At 36.5% G+C, this 20157-nt stretch overlaps 1 protein-coding gene and 1 long non-coding RNA gene across 12 annotated transcripts in view; one reads left to right on the top strand and one right to left on the bottom strand.

The window, feature by feature from the left end:
* The window catches only part of ST7 (suppression of tumorigenicity 7), a 277885-nt gene that overhangs the window by 171971 nt on the left and 85757 nt on the right, over positions 1 to 20157 (top strand). For 7 of the 11 annotated variants that reach the window (XM_012512205.2, XM_030826518.1, XM_012512204.2 and 4 more), the window contains 6 exons: positions 5651 to 5705; positions 6350 to 6465; positions 7751 to 7826; positions 9980 to 10048; positions 11931 to 12085; positions 14279 to 14376. In XM_012512205.2, coding sequence (XP_012367659.2) covers positions 5651 to 5705; positions 6350 to 6465; positions 7751 to 7826; positions 9980 to 10048; positions 11931 to 12085; positions 14279 to 14376 — 569 coding nt within the window. The remainder of the gene's footprint in view (positions 1 to 5650; positions 5706 to 6349; positions 6466 to 7750; positions 7827 to 9979; positions 10049 to 11930; positions 12086 to 14278; positions 14377 to 20157) is intronic. The other 4 variants (XM_003261232.3, XM_012512207.2, XM_012512206.2 and 1 more) reach the window with 1 other exon arrangement.
* LOC105740771 overlaps positions 1 to 20157 on the bottom strand; it is a 33539-nt gene that overhangs the window by 10105 nt on the left and 3277 nt on the right. The window contains exons 2-4 of the long non-coding RNA XR_001116856.2: positions 20012 to 20098; positions 6387 to 6546; positions 4153 to 4199 (exon numbers count right to left, since the gene is read on the bottom strand). This is a non-coding gene — a long non-coding RNA (uncharacterized LOC105740771). The remainder of the gene's footprint in view (positions 1 to 4152; positions 4200 to 6386; positions 6547 to 20011; positions 20099 to 20157) is intronic.

Raw genomic sequence — 20157 nt, forward strand, 5'->3', positions numbered from 1 at the left:
GTGATCAGATCTAGTTAGACAGAGGATTCTGCAATTATCATGGAAGAAATGAATTCATTCACTGAGGATAACCTGTGGAAATTCTCACTTTTGTTTGTATTTTTTACTTGGCTAAGACTGAGCTTTTGGATATTATTACTAATTCAATGATAATATTATTATCTACTAGTATTCATTTAATATTAATATGTACTAGTATTTACTGAGTGCCTACTATGCATTCTATATTTCCATTCATTTCTTGTATAATAGATAACAGCATTTATTTTCTGATGTCATAACAGTGTTCAAATAGTTATCCTTAGGAAAATGGAAATTAACTTGTCTAAGTATATTTAGGTCTCCATCTGCCCACTTCTTGACATTTAGGCTTCTGATATTTGGCTGACTCAGCTAAACAAACATGTATGCTAGTTTGGAAGTGCCAGATGCCACTGGAATAATACCATTGTCTGTTTCTGGTTTTTTTTGTGGTTATTTTGATTTTTGAATAAAAAATACTAAAAAGGTACATTGTCTGAATTTATTTCTACTTTTAATCACTTTCTATTTCATGGTCTCATTTCAAATGCTAAGTATCAAGAAGGTCCAAAGCTGAGGGTTATCAGTGTATTTTCTTAAATTTGTTTAAAAATTCCCATTGCCTTCATAGTAATAAAATGACTATTGCCTTAATAACAGAAGGGCGAATCTGTTGGTTTTCTTGGAGCATCATAAGATGGCCCTTTGCTGAATTGTACATGAAATATAACATGGCTCACAAAGTCTCATGATGTTGGCAAAGGCAGTGTAATGGTATTTTATTAATTATTTGAGAAAATCATTGAAAAAACTAAGAATAAATGGGAAATATCAGTTATAAACATTGTTCTATATGAAAATGCAGTGTAGCTCTTTCCTTAAGGAATAATTTGTTTTGAATAAAAGCTGAAAAACATGGCCTACCTAACAACTACTTGGGATGGGGGTGGTGGAGTGAGGAGTGAGAAAGGTTGTTATGGTTACAGGCAGATTGTGCATATATTTTTAAACTTCTGGATTTGTACAAAGTAGCCTGAATGCAGACTTACTCAAAATTTGCAGTGATCTTTATCTGTGGGCCAGTGGAGAAATGTAGTTAATTACACAGTTTCTTACTTCAGTCAAACTTCAGATTGTTTGGCTGCAGTTAGCATTTGTGTCCATTCCACTGGTTTTGCTTTATTTGGGAGCTAAACTTCTGTTTTCCTCTCAGATATGCAGTTTCTGATAAATCCTGTTTATGTATTCTGCCACATCACCATGTTTCTCACTACTGTTTCTTAATTCAGCTTAGTTTATGAGCTGATGATGAATAGGGATTTAAAAGGGCCCAGTAACATTCTGAATTTGAGTTTATGGAACATCTGTTTGATAATTTGCCTTGTTCTCAAGTAAGATGCCATAAAGACAAAGGTTTGCAGCGTTTACCTTCTTCAGGATAATGGGAAAAGTGGAGAGTGCTCTGTCACATGAAAAATATCCCTGCCAAAGTCAAGTTTAAATTCTCTGAGATACTTTAATAGCCTCTTGCATAGAACTAGATCTTTAAACAAACTGCATAGTCACTTGGCTTCCTGTCACAAATCATCTCCTTTTAATCTCTTTTAATCTTCATGAGACATATATATATATGTATATTCCAAATTCTAAATAATTTTAATAATTCTATATAAATATATATTCTAAATTCTGAATTAAATTTTATTACATGGCCAGAGCAATTTAAGCGCTGATTAAATTCAGATAATAAAGAAAAACAGTGGCGATGTAGAAATTCAGGTGGAGTAAAAAAATATATTTAAGACCTTCGTCAATCTCAAAATTTTTTTTTTTTTTTTGAGTTGGAGTCTTGCTCTGTTGCCCAGGCTGGAGTGCAGTGGCGCAATCTCGGCTTACTGCAAGCTCCACCTGCCGGGTTCACGCCATTCTCCTGCCTCAGCCTCTCCGAGTAGCTGGGACTACAGGCGCCCGCCACCACGCCGGGCTAATTTTTTGTATTTTTTAGTAGAGACGGGGTTTCACCGTGGTCTCGATCTCCTGACCTCGTGATCCACCCGCCTCGGCCTCCCAAAGTGCTGGGATTACAAGCGTGAGCCACCGCGCCCGGCCCAATCCCAAATTTTCGTAACACTAGAACAAATGATTTTATCGGTAGGAAACCATTTGGTTCCAATAATAGTAACACTCTTGTCTACTATCAGCTTTATATGATATTATCTCTTGTAATCCTCACAATAGCCCCAGGAAGCAGATATCATTATTATCTCTCTTTTATAGTTAAGGGAGCTGAGGTATAGCAAGGTGAAGTCATCTGTCCAGGGTCACATGGCGGATAACCTGGGTAGTCTTACTTCATGATCCAAGTTCTTAAGCACTTTAAAAAATTGAATTGACCTTGTCCAGAACCTCTATGAGGTGTATAAACCAAGATAAACATAATTATTAAGCAATTAAAATAATAATTTTAGTAAAATTCTGTACTGCAGTGGATGACATTATTGCTGAAGTGACATTAACCTAACACTGTAGGAACAGTTCAGTGGCAGGATTGCCAGTGGTTGACAGCTCGGGTTCTGGGGTCAGACAGATGTGGTCCTAATCTTCTGTGTGTGACCTTGGGCAAGTTGTTTAACTTTCCTATGTCTTAGTATCTTAATCTGCAAACATGGGAATAGCAGTAATGTCTACTGCGTAGAGTCATTTGAGCATTAAATGAGGTCATGTGGAAATGTCAGGTCAGAGGACAGCCATTTGGCAGTGTGCCCAGATGAACTGATTTCTCTACAAATATGACTGTGGAGAATGGCAGTCACTTGGAGGTATGCCTTTGTGGTCAGCCAGGCTTACTCACTAGCTGAATGACTCTTTTATATCCAGGCCATTCAGTGCTTGCATTTCAAATATTTCCCTCAGCAAAATTGCAAAATGCTACATGTCAAGGACCTTTCGGACTGCTGTCTAATAGTCTCAATGAGGGTAAACTCATCAAAATCTAATGGATGTGTTGAAAGTGATTATCTTAGCCAATGTTTTTCACATCTTTTTAAAATCCTTTGCCACTAAAATTTGTGCTCTAGTACAAAATTTCCTGACTTAAATCTTCATAGTCTAATATACTTGGCATTTACATCCTTTGTCTCTATCACTAAACCATCAGGCAGCCTGATATTTATGAGGTATGTTCCCTAGAGTGATTCTAGACTGAGTTTTTGCAGTCAAGATAAGATTATGGAACAGAGGGACAAAGAAGAAATTAACATAGCTATGGCCTAATTTTAAAGCACAACTTTGACATGTGCTCATGTTTGACCTCTAGGTTGCTTGTTTCTTAAAATAAAAATTTACCTGTCTTGCACCTTCAATTTAAAGGGCATAACTAATGAAGACATTTCTTAGGTACTTCTTCATTTACATGTTTTATTCTCACTTAGAACAGTTTACATCTGTTACAATTACTTAGATCCTTTTTTCTAAGTTTTAGGGATAGTTAACTGAATAGAGCATACATATATAACACCAATGTTAACACAGATTTCTTTTTAAGCTCAGTTCTCTAATGGAAGTCATAAAAGCAGTATTTCACAATGTTTGCTGCACCCCCTGCTGGCTATATTGTGACACTTCCTAAATAAAGAGCATCTTGAGATACTGCTCAGTGAATACTTTAGGTATATACATGATTTATCTTTGGAATTATTTTTTGTTTAGAAATAATTTCAATTGCATCTGATATATAATAGAGTTGAAATTTTAATTGAAAACAGTTTTCTTTGTAATTTGTCAATTGATGTTTAAACAGTGCTTATCCTTCCAGGTAGTATAATAATGTATTTGTTGGAGACAAAATATTTGCCATAGTCTTTTTACTAATATTTTAGATGAAATTCAGTGGAGGAGAAGCATCTCCCCAAATGTCCTTGTTTTATAGTAAATAATTCTACCACGAGGATCCTTATCCATAAATCTATATTCATGTTTATTTTATGCTAGATACAAATCTTGCAATATTCGTGAAGCTTTAAGAAGAGCACTTTGAATCTTAAAAGAGATTCTCTGAGCAGGGGTTGGCAGTGGTGAGGTCCAGGTAGTTATAATAGCCATAAGGGCAGGGATTATGGTTATTGGGCTCACCAGTGTGTTTCAAGCCGTGATCTGGAGTCAAGGTGTTAGTGATTCCTCTAAGGGGAGAAAAAGTAATTACAGGAAGTATAATTTTCTAGTTAATGCCATATGAAGTGACAGCCATCAAATCTCAGTTCCTCAAGAACAAAATTCAGAGATGCTAAATTAAGTGGTCAAAGATCATTTTCTAAATGGCGAGTTAAGCTAAGTGACAAAAAATTTAGGACCATTATTTATAAATATTGTGTAAATTTTAAGTGGAGTCCTGCCCTAATTTAGAAATGACTGCATCTTCTTTAAATGAAAACATGTATTCCTGTTATGTGTATATCCTTTACTATTTTAACAAATGTTTATTGAGATTACACACGTGTTTCCAGAGTGCTTTGTGTTTTCCATTATCACACTGTGTTGAAATTGATGGTTTACTTATTTCCTCCAGTGGTTGCTCAAATTAATGCTCAGTGGATGGATGGACGTTGAATGTACAGGACTGAGGGTAGAATCCTAATGAATCACCATATGGCCTTTAATGTCCTTTGGATTTCTGCAATAATTGCTCACTTTTTCATACATATGTTGTTGGATGTGATTTTTGCTGGTTACACACGCACATAGATGTTTTGAATACTATTAACTGATTTTTTTAATAATAAAATCTTATTCATCTAAAATTTAGTATTCTGAATCAGTACAAAGTCTTAATCATAGACTGTTTTAAAAGAATTGTAGTTTATTAGTCATATGCTTACCATTATAACACAGTCTTAAAGCTAATGGTTGGCTTTTCTAAGTTAAAGTCCTTTTGTTCTAAATTTCTATGGTCCTGGTATAATGAAAAGGTATGATCTATTAGGATGTGCTAACATTATGATATTAGTATGATGATTAGTATATGTATCTATGCAAGTAAATGATATTAAAATGCTTTGAGACAATTTCTTCTAATTGCATTTCTTCCTACAATATGGTAATCTTATTAATTTTCTTATTCCTTTCCTGTAAGGGAAAAGCAAACTGGTAAATTATCATAAAATCACTGTTAGCATGAACCCAAATTAAGACTATAAGGCTCTTTGCATATTATATTCTATAGTTTGTCTTGTCATGTACAACGTTATTGTGAGATATGTTTTACACTAACAGAAAATAGTTTTACTTCTGCCTCTACTTTTATCTATAAGGTTTTAGAAGTAAATTCATAGAATCAGTTTGGACCTCTTGAAATAATTTTAGGAGTTATGAACTAGCTGATTTTGGCATGCGTCTTGATTTGGCAAGTGAGGAAACTCAGGCCCAGAGAGATTAGGCAAAACTTTCCAAAGTCCCGGAGCCTGAGCCACATTTTGTGATTAACCACCCAGAGTTTTTCCACATTGCTTCCCATGTAAAGGATAGAGAATAGAATTATCTTATCAAATGGCCAGGAAGGGTGTTTTGCTGAATTAATTAGCTTGTAGTGTCACTGAACTTACGTGTAACATTTTCATATTTCTCTTTGTTGCAGAATGCAAAGTATGGCGAAATCCACTAAATTTATTTAGGGGTGCTGAATATAATCGGTAAGCATTTTGACAGCTTGGGAAACAAATAGGTCTGGTTCAGAGAGCAAAGACGGCAGCAAATGTTTTTGCTGGTTCATTTAGGGGTCATTGTAACAGTCTATGTAGTGCATCCATTTTTTAATACTATCTTCAAATGTTTTGATTTTTCTGTTTTATAAATATTTTAGCACTAGATTTTGGATAATGTACAAAAATGTGTAGTTTTTAGAGTTTTTGTATTAACAGTTATTCTTTTTGATATATACTATACATTGAAAACATTTTGAAGCTTACCTGGAATATGATTGTAGAGATGTCACAGAAGTTATGTTGGAATTTAGTTTAGCAAAGTAATTAGGCAAATTAGAATTTTCATAGCTTTAGGAAAGTGTCTATTCATAATACGAATTAAGGAAGGTTTTCATTAGCAATGGCTAGTAAATTTTAAGACAAAAACACAGGGGAAAATGTTTATTTCTTTTGACTGATATAATTCCTGAAGGGAGAATAAGATGATTTTTAAAAATATTTTTTTATTCATTAGCAAAGCTATTTTAGTATTCAGTTAATGGTCTATATTTCAATGCCTCTGCAGCTTAATATTTTATAGATCTTGCTTTTCTCTCTCAAAAGTGTCTAATCATCTTATTTCTCCTTTGCAGGTATACTTGGGTGACAGGACGAGAGCCTCTTACTTACTATGACATGAATCTCTCTGCCCAGGACCACCAGACATTCTTTACTTGTGACTCGGACCATCTGCGTCCTGCAGATGCAAGTATGAAAAATCCATACATCCTTCTGAATGGGAGGGCTTTTTGGCTTAAGTGTCAAGATTTCTGCTTTTAGAATATCCGTTCTGTAAAACTCCAATGAATAAAATATTAAATTGTTGATTGACTAATAAGAACCCAGAACTCTGATAATTAAGTAAACCTTTATCACAATGAAGTATTGATGTAGAAATGAGTCCCCTCATAATAATTTGAATCATGATTTTTAAAAATATATCAAAGTTGGTTTTATATATTTTAAAGAAATATAAATCTTATATGAAGCTAATGAAGTTCTTGGTTGAGTTAGCATGAAGACCTTATCTCCTTTATGATATTCAAAGTAGAAATTGGAATTTACTGGATTCAGATGATTAATGAATATATTTTAGTGACTTTTATTTGCCTATTTATAGGTTAACTAGCATTGAATAGGATCATGGCCTTGGCTATTGGAGTCCAGATGTGTGTTCCATCTGAGAAAATACTTTGTTTAGTGTGTATTTTACATTACTTGAGTTTCAAATAATTCAACTGAAATTTTTTGTATTTTAAAACTTATTCAAAGTAAATAGGTGAAAAAATGTTTTTGAAAGGAAACCTCTACACACTCTAAAATAATTTATAAAATACAAATTTATAAAATAAATGAGGAGATTGTTACTCCTTTCTAAAATGGTACTCTTTGCTATGGTAGAAACATCATGGTACAGTAAATATTCCCATTGAGCTTCCCACAATGTGTTCAGAAACTGCTCTGATGTATAAAAGCTAGGTTTGCAGGTAAATTTGGGATATAAGTACACATGTTAAGCAAAAGCTTAAGCATTTTTTACTGACCCATGCATAATTCTTGAAATGGTTTCAGAATGTTCTAACACCAAGAATCTGTGTTAAGTGCTTCGGAAAATGACCAATTCTGTTGTATCTAAGTGAATGAAGAGGTTGGTAGCAATATCCTCTCAAAATGTGTAAAATAATGTATGTTCTCCAAAAACAAATGACATTAATGTGCAAAAGACATGCAAAATCTCTGTTAGAGTGCCTTTTCTTGATTTCCTTAGCCTGTAGTTCTGTGAGCACAAAAAAGGTTTGCTATCAGCAGTTGAAATATGGTGGAATAGCACGTTAGTACACTAATGTGACTTTGGAGATTTTGGCCAACCCTCTTAGCAATGAAATATATTCTTGTAATTTAAGCTGACACTCCTAATTTAGCGCTTGTCCTCTACTGAGTCTACCTAATTATATATATTGATTGACTTGGTTTTTTCTCTTTTTCTTAAATAGTAATGCAGAAAGCCTGGAGAGAGAGAAACCCCCAAGCTAGGATTTCTGCAGCTCATGAAGCCTTGGAGATAAATGAGTAAGTGGGGGAAAATCTTGCTGTTAAAAAGGAAATCTCATCCTTTGCTGAATATATTCAGTTGCCATTGATAGGATACTTAAACTAAACTGCATTTGAACTGGAGGATTATTTGGGGAGTTAGTACTCTATTTAAAAAAGTTTTTTTTTAAATGAAGGACAGCCACCATGTGGAGGTGGTTTTAGTCATTTTACAAATTCAATGGCTTTGCTGTGATCCTAAATTAATTTCTTGAAGGGCTATCCCTAGGATATTGTGAGGATATAAAATAAATACAATTCTTTACATGTCTAAAACATTCTGACGGGGAAAATTTTCCAGATGTAGAATGCTCATCTGCACTAGAACATTTTCTAGTAGAACTTCTGCTAGTGGGGAAAACATGATAACAACATAAGGTTTAAAAAAAATTTTAGAAAATACTTCAAGATTAAGACAAAGATAAGAGGAAATGCTGTCTTGAGTGTTGTTAAACATTCCATGGGTTACCAAGGAAGGCTGGGAAATCTCTTCTGGAGATCTCAGAAAATGAGAAAGATACTTAAAGTTGGAGTCATAAAAACTCAGGGTTGGCAGAGACCTTAAAGGTCACTTAGCTCAACCACTCATCTGGTACTTGAATCACCTCAACACTATCCTTGCCAAGTGGTCATTGTTAAACTATTTTATGATTTTTCTGAAGAAGGTTACAGAATCTTCTTCAGAGGTCTTAGGGAAAAAAAAAAAAGATTGTCGTGAGAGTTGAAAATCCTGCCATTGTAACCAGTTGATCTATGGTTTCTGATTCTGTCATGCAACATATTTATTTTCCAGTTTCTTGTCATCTACAAATTCGATATGCCTGCCTTCTGTGTGTCATCCATATTTCTGAGAAAAATATGAGGGCCAGGAATAGAGCCCTGTGACATGACATAGAAACTACCCTCCAGGTTCATGTCTTCATGAATCACCATCTTTTGTATTGTTCACTCAATTACTAAGCCACCCAGTTATACTGTGACTCAGCCCATATTTCTCCATTTGGATCTTAAGAATGTCAATTGTAGCTATGGATCTTAAATTTATAGTAAATCTATTAGAGTAAATTAAGCTAGCACAATCTGATTTATTTATTCTTAGTGAATTTAAGCTGGCTTCTAGTGGTCACTACTTTCTTTTTAAAGTGCTTGGAGACCATCCCTTTAATAATCCATTAGAATATCTTTCCAAATCACTGTGTTCTGTAGTTTGGGAAGTCTGCCTTCTTCCCCTTTTTGAAAATGTATGCTACATTTATCATCTCATCTTCTAGCACCTCTCCATTCTTTGTGATTCCTCAACTATCCACAGAGAGCAATTCCATGGCCTGCCTACAAGGTCTTTCAGTTTCCTGGGATTTGCCCATCCAGTCCAGTAATTCATTTAGAATGGATCAATTATTTGCTATCTTACATCTTTTTACCCATTTTAGAGTTTAATTTCTTCTCCCTTTTTCAGTCTGACAGTCATTCTCCTTGATAGAGAAGCCAGGAACAAAATAGGAGGGAGAGAGTTTTGCTTTTTCTTTATTATCTACTGCTGTTAACAATAAACCTTCCTTGTTTTGATGTTATTATGTTGTTTGTCTTTTTTTTACTTATTTGCTTTTGTGACATGGGGATGGTGATAGGGCCTTAAACATAATTTTAAAATAGGGAATAAATGGTTGTCTTTAGTATTTTATTTTGTCTTTATAATTATTATTATTATTTTTGCAAGCTTCAGCTAATTTGGAATTGTAGCTCTCCTGAGATTATTCTTATAAGCTCATTCCACTCTCTTATAGACCATCATTACATGCCCTCTTTCCATCTTTTAAAATATGTCCTTTAAAAATCTGACCTGGGAGAAATCTCTGTGAAGCCGTATTGGTTACTTAAGTGCCACCCCTCTTTTCTTCCTGAGAGGATCATTTGTGATTGCAGTTACAGTTGAACATTTGGAAGCTGCTCAACCCTCTTAAACCATTTTTCCTTCTGAATCTCATGCCATTGAATCATGCCTCTTTTCTTTGAAGTTTTTGAAGTCCACCTTCCCCTCTTTGATTACCCTGAACTCTGAAATGACATAGTGACTCTCTCTGAATGTTCCTATCAATTTTCATTTTACCAACTATTTTTTTCTTCTTGGTCAGAATTAGGTCCAGAGTTGAAGTTCCCCTAATTGCTTCCTCTACCATCTGGGAGATAAAATTGTTACCAAAGTAAGTCAAGAACCTGTTGGGTGCCCTACTTCTAACCAAATGAGACTTCTAGTGGATATCTGGATGGTTGACACCCCCATCACCACACTTTCTTGCTTCTGTATGTGTATTGTGTTGTGACAAGGATGCATCATCTATATCTTCCATCGAGCTGAGCAGTCTGTTCTGTACTCCCCAACCATTAGCACTTCTATTGCTCTCTCCTTTTTCCTTCACTCACAAGCTCTTAGCATGTTTCTACCCCAAACTCATGCGTTTCCACATAGATGTATGTTTCTTGGCCAGTAGTGCTACTCTGCCTCTCCTCCTAAGAATACCATTTGAAATACAAATAAGCAAAGCAAGCAAGCTAGCCCCAACCATTCTTGGGTTCCCAGCCCAACAACTACAGTCTTATAGCTAATTCCTCTGATACTGTATCTACCACTCAGTATTACAATCTCAATTTTCACTTCATTACCCTTGCCTCATATTTATATGTTGGCATCTGAAGCCTTAAGCATTTCTTCTGATGCCTGTCCCAGTTATTTTCTCCAGTGAATCACTTGGATAGTTTCAGCATCATTATGGTTCTTTCCAAGTCATGGATGCTGCCATCTGTAGAAATTGGTTTTATAGCTGTTTTTCTGGGCATTTTTCTCCCTACCTCACCACATTATTTAAAGCCCCATTGATGGTTCCTGCCTGAAATTAGAGAGATTGGCTAAAGACCTTACAGACCCTTCCTAAGGCTGATTAACTAGTAGCCCCAGCCCTTACATTAGCTGTGAAGTTCAGCCTCCTTTTCCTAGCTGGCTATTGCAGTTTGTAGACAGTAAAAGTAACATTTGGTTTTACTTTCTGTTTATTTTCTCTCTTGTGGTCTGATGGAAATAAGTAGGGTAATGGCCACAAGTGAGGCAGTGGGGAAGGAGAGTGAAAGGAAGGGTGCAGGACCTGTGTGGTCTGTTACAGCCTCACCACTTCCCTATTACGTTCCCTTTCTTTGGCAGTGGGTTGTTCCTCATATGCTTTGGAAAGTTTAAATTCCCAAGAACTCCCCATGTTCATTAATTATCCTTTTGGCTTCCCACCTTAGAGGGTTGTTGAAAAGATTATATGAGATGATATATGTTAAGTGCCTGGTACAGTGCTTAATATATACTGAGCAACAAGTGGTAGCTATTGTTGAAGGCATGAGTTTTAACTTGTTAGCTACTGTGGCTGAGTCAGATTTTGAGTTCTTCAGAAATAACACTACTTGTAGGTTCTTCCAATGTTCTCTGAAGCAGAAAATCAGTGCTAACTATAAAGAGATGTTGAAGCACTGTGGTTTTTTTTCAGTGAGTAACTTGATTTAACGGATTTCTTATTCTGAAGAAATCCTTAGATTGAAGATAATCTGTGTTTAGTTAACAGAAGTAAACCTGTATATAGCACCTCTAACTTTGAGTGTTGGAAGCAACTATTTAGTAACAGCTGTTATCATCACCATCACTAGCTGACATTTAATGAGTACTTAACCACATGCTGGCTACTGTACTGAGCACTTTACATGCATCACCTTACTTAACCTTCACAACAACACTGTGAACAAAGATTCCATGATGTTCTCCATCAGGGAGGCAGAGTAAGAACTTGCCCAAAGTGACACACTAATAAAGGGTGAAGTCCATATGTGAGCCCCATGCTCTTAACGCTACGCATCCTACCTCTCAAGCTAAAATACAGATGTTTCTTTTGTACCATTATTTTGTGTCAGCAACTACAAACAGGGGTGCATGAACCAGTTGGCCACTCTGCATGTTTTGGCGTAACTCCTTGCCTTTCTGCATGAGCTCCTACAGTCTATTACCATGTCCTTGGCTTTGTAATTGATGGTGGCTATTATCTGAATGAACAGGTGTGCAACTGCTTATATTCTCTTGGCTGAAGAGGAAGCAACAACCATTGCTGAAGCAGAAAAACTATTTAAGCAGGCCCTGAAGGCTGGAGATGGCTGTTACCGACGCTCTCAGCAGCTACAACATCATGGATCCCAGTATGAAGCCCAACATAGTAAGGTTTCCTGCAGGTTGATGCATTGGGGGATCAGAATTGTAAAAATTATTAATCAGAGCAAATTTTTAGTCCAGTTCAAAATATGATTCTCCCAGACAAGAGAAAATATTGGCTTCTGCTTTGTTTTTATTAATTTTCTTCTTCCTATAAGTGCAGTTAGTAAATGATTAACTTACAGCATCATTACTGTTTATATTCACATTCTCTTTCCTGCCCATAGATTCCTAACCCCAGAAATAAATGGCAGTAACCTTTAATGGTAACCTTTTTCCCTCCTGAGTTCTTACATATTTCTGTTCATCAGTTGCTTCTGCTCACAACTTTAAAACCTAAATGGGAAATAGGATTTAAATTAGCCATAGTGTTAGCAAAGGTTTTATCTTATAGATCTTCTACAACATGGATTGAAATAGGACAATTAAGAATATAAGTTATTGGTGATTGTATCAGCATTTATCTCTTACATAAAAAATATTGGTATTGGCTTCCAGAGAGAAAGAGCCATGAGCTCCTAGTTATTTATCTTTTTTATATTAAAATAATGCCTTTTTAAACCCCCCAAAAAATGCCTTTTTAAATTTAAGGTAACTCTTTAAAATCTGAGACCTTTCACTTCAGTATACTAAACTGAAAGTCAATGACATTTCGTGGGGGAACAGTATAGAAACAAAACAACGAAATCATTTCTGGAATTCCCTGAGCCCCTTGACTCATCAGTTTGTTTGTTGTTTAAGCAGAAATTTCTCAGTCCTTGTGGTAAGAGAGTAAGTATTTCCATGGTTCAACCAAAATTTGAGAGTATTTCCATGGTCCAACCAAAATTCACAGTTATTTGTTTCTCACTTAGTCTCTCCCTCCTGAAACTTAGAGAGTAGAGATGTATCTCCTTCATATTTGAGATTATAAAATTAAGTGTTAATGTTAAACTTGGGTTTGGTGTAGAAACTGACTGCATTAGTCCCCGTAACTAAGGCACCAGCAAAATCTTTGCATTGCAGCCTGCATATACATGAGTATGTCCTCACATGTACCACATCAATTCCTAGGTTTTTATTTTTATTCTGCAGCGTATATGTGCTAATAAAGTCTCTAATCACCATCTATGTCTCACTTTTTAATAAAAAAGTATTTTAGTGTAATGCAGTGCATTTCGAAGACATGTAGTAAATGTGTATTTTGTGAACTAAATGGAAATCAATACATAAAATTACATAACCTATAATACAACATTAATTTTCTTTCTTTTCTTCTCTAAATTAAATCCTTTCAACCTGTTGCCTAAATCTATCCAAAAATATAATCACATTTTTAAAATAATTTGTAGGTACTTGGCAGATTTTCAGCACACATCTTGTTCTCATTGTTTAAGTCTTGAAATGTTAGGACTTTGGTCTTAACATCTTTTAATAGCTGCATATTATACATGTACTTAATCTATAACAGGTGTGTCATATTTTTCTCAAAGATGGTAATTTTTATCGAGGATTAAACACATGCATGTTCTCATTGGTCTGAAAACATATCCAACAAGACATATAATTAAATAAAAGATTAAGATTAGAAGTTGTTAATGTACTTTTTAAGAGTCATTTTAGTGACTGTTGTTACAACTATTTAGCTTGTCAATTCTTTCTCTAACACTAGGGTAGCTTTTCATTTTGTTGCATACTCTATTGTCATATCTGGAATGTGTTATATTGCCATCTAAAATCAACTGCTTAGGGGACCTGGAGATGATTATGATGTCACTAGTGTTAGGGAAAGAATAATATAAAGCAGAAGTTCAAGATGAGGCTTCTCCAGACTTAATGTCAAGAATGAAAAAAAAATAGTTCGTCAGGATGCAACCCGAGATTCACCTCTGCATCTTTACCAAAAGAATGCACACTTGAAGAATGTGGAATTCCTGCTTGTAAACCGTATACACTGTGGGTATGTTCATTTTCGCAGCACTTTGTGGCAGATGATTTTATTTATTATCAAATATTCAACATCCTCTCTCAAAAGCATGGATTAGGTAATTAGTCACGTGATTTGACCTTTGGGAGTCTAAGTGCTTTCACTTTACTCGATCTTCATTCTACTATTAACAAAGTTGTCAGTGCTCTGAAGATTTCCTTTAGGGGCAAGGCAAATGGGCCTCTGTATTTTTTTTTTTTAAATGTTGGTGTTTTATATCTCCCTCTTCAGGACGAGACACCAATGTCTTGGTGTACATCAAAAGAAGGCTAGCAATGTGTGCCAGAAGACTCGGGAGGACCAGGGAAGCAGTGAAAATGATGAGAGATGTGAGTTTGAGTTTGTGTTTGGGATCAGTGGCTTACAGATATATAGGAGCCTGCTGAATGGCCATAGCAATCTGTACCAGTGATGGTGTGGTGGTCCCATGGGTTCTGGAGCCAGACCATGTGGGGTTCGACTCTAGTTCCCAATTTACTAGATGAATGATGTATGTTGGGCAAGTTACTCAGCTTCTCTTTGCCCTAGTTTCTTCATCTCTAAAATGGGAACAACAATAACAGTCCTCACAATTACTTCTTAGAATTTTTGTGAGGACTAAATGAGATAATACATACAAAGCTTTTAATAGGGTGGCTGGCATATTTTTAAAATGTCAATAGATGTCCTTATTAAACCTTTGGGGCTGCAGCCGGAAGCCAATAATGAGACCAGCCATGTTAGCAAACTGATTTTTTTTCTGTGTAGTTGTTAGGAAGATCCAAATTAATTATGGGTCAAATTACTACTCTCAAATTTAATAATATTATGAGCTAATCCTATTGTAGTTGTTTCAAGCATTTTCCTAGATTCTTGAACCAGGATTCTTTATTAGTAGTAGTCAAGACAAAAGAAGAGAGCAAATAGGTGGGAGTTTTAAAACAAAAGAGAACCAAGGGAGGTTATTATTATGTAACTTTAAAACAAAACAGAGGTTTTAAGGGAAACCAGTTGGGGAACTGGATTTCCATGTTTTTTGTTAATAGGAAATACTTTTCATAAAGAAACTGACACCAGTATGAATTGTATTTATAGGCTATTTTCTTTTTAAAAACAATCTCAGAAAACCTTTGTCAACATTTCATTCTTTTGCTGAATTAGAAGACATACATAACTGCCTATTATAAAAATGAAAGAACCAAGGGGCAAGATAAAAGTGGCATCTTGCTCAATTCTCAGCTCATGGATTTGAGCACACTAGGACTGCACACTTGGTGAGCCTTTTCTGAGTTTGTCTCTGGAAAGACGGTTATTCTTGTGAATTCCCAGTTACTGTTTGGAGGAGGGAGCGCCAACACTCAACGCTCGCCCCTGGTTATTTCTGCAAGTTACAGCATGATGTGAGAAGGCCCCAATGAGACTCATGCTTTGGTTTTGGCCACTCCGTTAGGCAACAGTGTAGCCCCCAAATCTGAGGAGAGGAACTAGAAGGGAAGGTTATAAAGTATTTCTCTTTGACTGCAGGTGATAGATGCTCTCTAGGAAAGAGAATCTCCCTCAATTAAATTATTTTGTTTGAAGGAAGAATTCAAAGAATGTTATATGGTATAAGCGCTAATTTTAAGAAAAGGAGATTTCTGCCGAGATATGAACTTGCTCTCAAAGCTTTTTAACTTACAGAAATTCCATCCTTTGATACACTCCATCCCTCTGCCAGTCACTTTGGCTCTGAAGGAGCTGGGTGTTTTAGAAAGGATGAGGTATTTCTCTATCTTAACCTGGCCCAGCCACATTCAGCTTTAACAGAGTTTTCTGAACTCTAATTAGCTTGGAACAGGCACGCATTGAGGAGCTAATTTTGGTGATTTTCTTGAGTGCTTAGGCAACTTGATAGGAAGAACAAATTGTGATGATTTTAATTTCAGGTTTTTTTCTGTCAGTCTCCTGGTTATCATTATTTTCAGTACATATAAAATTTCATGTGATTAAAATCAGTACATCTACATTATGATTTGCTTTCTGTTTACTATTATTTTATACTTACAATTCCATTGATTGACCTAGTTCACATATAGATCTTGGGGGAGAGATGGATGCAGTGGGAGAAACACTAGGCAGGAAATCAAAACTCCTGGATATGGATCTCAGCTTTGCTCTTTACCAGCTTCATGACCCAAGGCAACTTATTAATACCTTTTATGGGCTTTTCATTTAGTCTTCTGTAAATTGGGGATAATGATTCTTACCTGAAAGGATAATTGGCAGAGAGAATTAAATAAGATAATGTGAAAACACCTGACATATAGTAGGCATGCTTACAATTTTTTTTCCGATTTTTCTCCATTATATAAATACGCCATCATTTGCTTCACCATTCTCCTGATGGACATTTGACGATATTTCTAATTTATTTTTCTTGAATGAATTGATCACTCAATTTCTCTCTCCCTCTCTCTACATATGTGTATACATACATACACATACATATTTATGCATGTTTGTATATATATGTGTGTTTCTTATATTACGTTTCTAAAAAAAAATCTGTCATATTCTTAGAATACCAATACATGTGCTCCTTTTTCTGGGTTTATGGAGCATCCAGTAGACATGGGCCTTCTGGTATAACAGTCCTGTAAGGAACACTCTCAGACATGGTAGAGATATGTTTTGAAGAGAAATATTCAAAGTGCTGCTTCCTTCAGGGACTCCTTTTATCAATCCTTGCACCACAAACAGAGGAGGGAAGGTTGAGGACCCTTCTCTTTGCTAAAGCTGTGGCTGTTCCCAGCCTTGCAGGAGACAGTTGTTGGCCAGGCCTAATTTGTTTGGCTCCTCTCTGGTCATGGGTCAAGATAACTGCGACTTCACTGAGAGGTTCACTCCTTTAACAGCATGCACATAAACCATCTTGCTGGAAGACTTTCTCCGATAAAATAGCTCAGTAGATTCCAGACAGCCTGCTGATAGAGGCTTAGGCAGGATGATTTAATTTCTCATTAAGACACAGCCATCTTCTCCCCATATGCATGAGTTTAAAACTTTCCTAGAGCAGATTTCATAGTAGAAATAGAAATGTCAGTTAGAATGCCTTCCATGTAGAAAGCAGAATCATTTAAAGAAATTTCTCTGGAAACACCTTAAGGACGGGGAAACTGTTAATTGATAAGAGATTCTGAAAAAGAATGAAAGGGAATTCTGGGAAGGCCAGCAGTAGATAATTTCTTATATTTTCATAGCAATACACCTGTGAAATATTGATGAGGTAAACACGTCGACTCCTTAACATCGAGATTCATCACTTCTCATTTTTTAAAGCAACACATTAATTATTTTGAATTCCCAGGATGTTTTTTTAAAAAAACTCATTTTAATTACCTTCCTTTTGCAATCATGAATATGGAAGTGGCACCTTACTGCTGAAGGAATATTTTGGCAATAGGCGGAGCTAAGAGAGCATGCTGGCTTTTTCTTTCTTTTTCTTTTTTTCTTTTTCTTTTTTAAGACAGAGTCTCACTCTGATGCCCCAGCTGGAGTGCAGTGGCACGATCTTGGCTCACTACAGCCTTGACTTCCCAAGCTCAAGTTGTTTCCCCACCTCAGCCTCCCAAAGAGCTGGGACTACCGGCACACACCACCATTCCTGGCTAATTTTTGTATTTTTTGTAGAGGCTGGGTTTTGCTATGTTGCCCAGGCTCATCTTGACCTCCTGGTCTCCAGTAATCCACCCACTTCGGCCTCCCAAAGTTCTGAGATTACTGGCCTTGCATGCTGGCTTTTGAATGTCACTGTAATGTAAGGTGTTATTTATTGTTCAAAATAAAAAGGATTGCATTTTCTGCTTTATTAAATTTAAGGAAAGGTCTTTCTGCTTGCTCTCATGTTTGGTAATTTTGCCTCTTTAACATTTAATGTACAATACAATTTCTTTTTTCCTTTTGACATCTACTGTTTAGCTAACCTCAAGTTTTCCCTCTGTCTTTCCCTGGCCCTATTTGAGTAGATTTGGAATGAATGTCATAGGGCTGATGACCATGGTCTAGTCCCTTAGCCATACACTGTCAGAACTGTCATCGATAAACTAATAAGGATGGGATAGATTGCCTGTATGAAAGAACCCAAAAGCTCCTGTGCCCCGGTCATTTGGTCTAGAGCAGGATTTCTCAGCCTCAGCACTACTGACATCTTGGGTCAGATTGGGGAGCTGTCTTGTGCATTATAGGATGTTTGGCAGCATCCTAAGCTTCCACCTACTAGATGCCAATTGCAACTTAACCCCCGTACCTCCCCAGTTGTGAAAAAAAAAAGGCGTCTCCAGAGGTTGCTAAATGTCCCCTGGGGGACAAAATCATCCCCCATTAAGAACCACTGATCTAGAGAATCTTGAGGTGAGTAGATCTGTTTCAGGGCCGACATTGGGTGTTTTGTTTTTGTTTTTGTTTTTTTTCCAAGATGGGGTCTCTCTCTGTCTCCAGGCTGGAATGCAGTGGCGTGATCTTGGCTCACTGCAACCTCCACCTCCTGGGTTCAAGCGATTCTCCTGCCTCAGCCTCCCGAGTACCTGGGACTACACGCGTGTGCCACCACACCCAGCTGATTTTTGTATTTTTAGTAGAGATGGGGTTTCACCATGTTGGCCCGGATGGTCTTGATCTCTTGATCTCATGATCCACCTGCCTCGGCCTTCCAGTGTGCTGGGATTACAGGCATGAGCCACCTTGCCTGGCCCAGACATCGGGTTTTTATCCACTCTGTGTGTTAGGAGTCTGGGCTTCCCTTAGTGTGGGTGTAAGCCTCTGAAGCACCCCTGGATTTGACCAGCCTGGTTTTGGGGGCTGTTTTGCCCAAATGAGATTCCCTGAATATCTATCCCAGGGCAGGAAGAGTAAATGAACCTGGTGGGGTCCTGGTGGGAGGGCTGACAAAAAGGAGAATGTGATGTGGGTTGGTGATCTCCCTTGCCCCTCGTGCGTGCTTTGAGATCATTTGTTGCTTCATTTCCCTAAAATCTACAGTTCCTTTGAAAGTAGACTCTGGCGTTATCACCTTTCCCCCCTCATTTTTGCAGTTTCCTGCTGACCTCTGAGCCATTCTCCCTCACTCTTGTTTCACTCTGTTTGCAACACTACCTCTTCCCGTATCCTGGCCTCTCATTTCTCACAGATCATCAGGCTGTTCTTCAAACATTTTATTTACTTGATTTTAGAAAAGTATACTCTTAGTTTTCCTAAAATCTCATAATCTCTTTGCTGGATTTTCCTCATCTTTGTGACTTCCAAAATTTGAAGTGTCCCCTGGCCAGTCCTGGGTGGCTACATTCAATCTCAGAGTTTTAAATATCATCTCAATGACAAACATTTCTGCAGTGTTTACTGTGTCCTAGGCATTGTTCTAGGTGCTTTACAAATATAACCTCATTTAATTTTCTTAACAACCCTTGACATTGGTGCTTGTTAAAGGTCATGTAACAAGGTAGTATTTCTGAGAGGGTGGTCTACAACCACCTGTATCACAAGTGCCCAGGGTGCTAGTTTAGTACTCACCTCACAGGGTAGATGTCAGGATTAAATGGGGTAATTCAAGCAAAGCACTTGGGACCAGACTTCATGAGTAATAAGGACTCAGTGTTGCTATTCTTACCGTTATTGTCCAAGAGCTATTGTTAAGTGAAAAGGAAAGGTATAAACACTAGGTATAATTTGATTCCATTTTTTTCAATGAAAAATATATGCTAATATAGACTAATAGTTCTCAAACTTTTTGGTCTCAGAATGCCTTTAAAATAATTGAGGATCCCCAAACCTTTGTGTGAGTTTACCTATTGATATTTACCATTTTAGAAAATTAAAACTGGGAAATTTGAAAAGATGTTAAAATAATGGTTACAAATACATGTTAATACAAATAACATTTTTATGAAAACTAGCTATATTGTCCAAATAAAAAAATAAGAAGAGTGACATTGCTTTTATACTTTTACAAACCTCTCTAGTGTCCAGATGAACAGGAGGCTGGAGGCTAATAACTGCTTCTGTAGTCAGTCTATGGTGATATTACCCAACAGGTGACCTCTTGGAGTGGGAGAGGGAGATGAAAAAGGCAAAGAAAAATTTTATTGTTATGAAAATAG

The sequence above is a fragment of the Nomascus leucogenys genome, chromosome 13, assembly GCF_006542625.1.
Source record: "Nomascus leucogenys isolate Asia chromosome 13, Asia_NLE_v1, whole genome shotgun sequence".
Classification (NCBI taxonomy): Eukaryota; Metazoa; Chordata; class Mammalia; order Primates; family Hylobatidae; genus Nomascus; species Nomascus leucogenys.